At 40.8% G+C, this 2,701-nt stretch overlaps 1 protein-coding gene across 1 annotated transcript in view; it reads left to right on the top strand.

Annotated features, from left to right (window-relative positions):
- Positions 1 to 2,701, top strand: part of LOC101863586 — a gene marked incomplete at its 5' end in the record, with an annotated part of 43,847 nt that overhangs the window by 30,587 nt on the left and 10,559 nt on the right. The window contains 1 exon segment of the mRNA XM_005098894.3: positions 1,449 to 1,546. Coding sequence (XP_005098951.2) covers positions 1,449 to 1,546 — 98 coding nt within the window.

Genomic DNA, 2,701 nt, shown 5'->3' with positions numbered 1-2,701 from the left:
CTTTTCCCCCTCTTGTGGTATGTATAATATGAAAGTCTCAGTCCCCCTTTTCCTTTCACTCCTTTTTTCTTCTACACTCAAACACATTTTTAACCAAGACCCCGATCACCTTCCCTCCCTCTCTCTCTCACTCTTTCCTCCTTTCACCCAAAAAGTTTTTTTTTAAAATTTGGCTTCCCTCAAGGAGGAAGAAAATGCTTTTGTTGTTTCGTTAAAGATGAACTTACTGAGCATTTCATGAAATGGAAATAGGGATACAAGACAGATGTTTGGAATGAGTAAGCACGGTAGAACGGTAAGATTTGCGGTAAAATAAAAATCATAGCGTAAAATAAAAATCATATCTGTATATTGCGTCTCATCTGTCTACCCCACCTACCTCCCTCCCACCCTCCCTGTCTGCCTGCCTCTCTGTCAGTTTGTCTGTCCTAATATCTCTCTCTCTCTCTCTCTCTCTCTCTCTCTCTCTCTCTCTCTCTCTCTCTCTCTCTCTCTCTCTCTCTCTCTCTCTCTCTCTCTCTTTGAGTAGGTGACTTTATTCTGTAATAATATTATTATCATTTTCACTCTTCCTCTGTACCGGAATTGAATGACGCAGATGTTTTGAATGAGTCAACACGCACATTATAGACCGATTGCAGTTGCTATCGGACAATGAAAATCATATTATCCTCTGTATATTGTGTCTCATCACTCCACCCCATCCCTTTCCTTTTCTGTCTGTCTGTCTGTCTGTCTGTCTGTCTGTCTGTCTGTCTGTCTGTCTGTCTGTCTGTCTGTCTGTCTGTCTGTCTGTCTGTCTGTCTTTGAGTGGGTACTTTGTTCTGTAATAACATTCTTTTCGCCCTTGCTTTTGTACCGGGATACACATCGGTAAAATGTGGGTGGTTGGCGGGTGCTCTGGTGTGGTTTGCTCCTTCTTTCCTATTAAATAACTATCGCCTTTATCTCTCCCCCTTTTATGTTTGTTACTGTCTTGTAACACCCCTAATCTTCGGAACTCATAAGACCTTATTGTGTGGCAAGTGCCGTAAAACTCTTACTAAAACATCGGTAGAAGTTAATTTGGACCCCTACTCTCAAAACCGTTTTTCGCTGATGACGTCACGGTGACACAGAAATGGCCCCATGGTGAGTGAAAGTGCCGAAAATGTGTAGAAGATCAAGTAGGCCCTAAGTTCTGAATGGAGCCCCAGGTTTACATCTACCTGTGGGTGGTTGGCGGATGCGCTGGTGTGGTTTGCACCTTCTTTCCTATCAAACATCTTTCGTCCTAATCTCCTCCCCTTCTTTTTTGTGATCGTTAGGCTACTCTCGCGTAACACCTCAAGTCTGCGACACTTAAACGACCTAATTGTTTCATAAGTGCCGTAACACTTTTACTAAAACTTAACTTACCTCTACTTCCACGATTCTATGACTATGTGATGTTGCGTGTATTCCCCAGATGTCCCAGACGCTGATCAGTGTTCTGGTCATGGGACCTACAATGGCGTGACCTGTGATTGTGATGCTTTCCACGAGGGGGCGCACTGCCAGTTTGAGAGTAAGCAAAATGGCTTCCGTTTTTGTCTTCCAAAGCGTAGGCCCTGCCCCTTGGTCCAGTCAGAAAGCCCGTTAAAATGTCATAAGCCTAGATTGCAAAATTTTCTGGGAGTGAGGACCCCCCCCCCCTCCTAAAAACAAAGTAAAACAAAACAAAACAATATAAAACACCCACAAACAAATAAAACTGTTTCATTCTTTTATCAATTGTACCTATTTTAAAGATCTTTTCTTGCTTTTTTTTCGACATTTATAATTTGAATTTTGACAAAATATTTCCAGAGCTCATGCAACCGACACCGCAGAATAGAAAACAGTAATCTAAAAAAACCCAACATTTTGGGCTCAGCACATTATAGCAGCTGGTTGATAAGAACTACCACAATAAAGAGATACCTATTGGTCAAATGTATCAGATCTACATGATAAAACCGGATCAGGTTTGGTCGGGAAAAGGCGCTGCTCAATACACACACACTATCAATTAGGCCACTGATTTTCTTCATTAGAATGTCACATGTTTGTTGCCCGTTCACAATTATTAATAATGTCTGAACCCTATATGTCATGTGAACGTAGTGGTCTTCTTATTGGCGATTGCACACCGTATTTACGAAATGTGCACAGTTCAATTTAAAAAATCACAAACATATTTGATTTTGGTGAATTGGGTTGGATAGTGCCAAAATGATAGCACATCTTCATGGAGGAAAGTCTAACTGCCTTCTAAAAGAACAATTATCTTCTGTCAAATAGCATTTAATTAAAAATTCTGCACTGGCACTGGTCATTGTTTTAGGCTGAAGGGAAATAACTTCCATAAAGTAGGATCAACTGTGCCTTTTAAGTTAATCGTCACCCTGAGATTGGTGAGAAAGGAATACCTCCCGCTTTTAAGTGTTCTGAAATGTTCTTCTGACGTCCCTAGACGATTTTAACAAATCGGTAATGCTAATTTTAGATCAGATAAATTGCTTAAATTTTGTTCTGACTTGCATGGGACCCCAAGCAGGCCGGGATGTAGCCGTTGCTCGGTTTTAATAAATGCTATTGCTATAATACTTGTAAGCCAAAGCTTATTTGGTGTAGAGATGGAATCTTTTCTCCCTACATTGCATGCTTTTGCGTTATACTATTTAGCTCAAGCTGAATTGTC

Source organism: Aplysia californica, unplaced genomic scaffold (genome assembly GCF_000002075.1).
Source record: "Aplysia californica isolate F4 #8 unplaced genomic scaffold, AplCal3.0 scaffold00196, whole genome shotgun sequence".
In the NCBI taxonomy this organism is placed as follows: Eukaryota; Metazoa; Mollusca; class Gastropoda; order Aplysiida; family Aplysiidae; genus Aplysia; species Aplysia californica.
The sequence above is the reverse complement of the archived record's forward strand: the minus strand, read 5'-3'. Positions and strand labels throughout refer to the sequence as shown.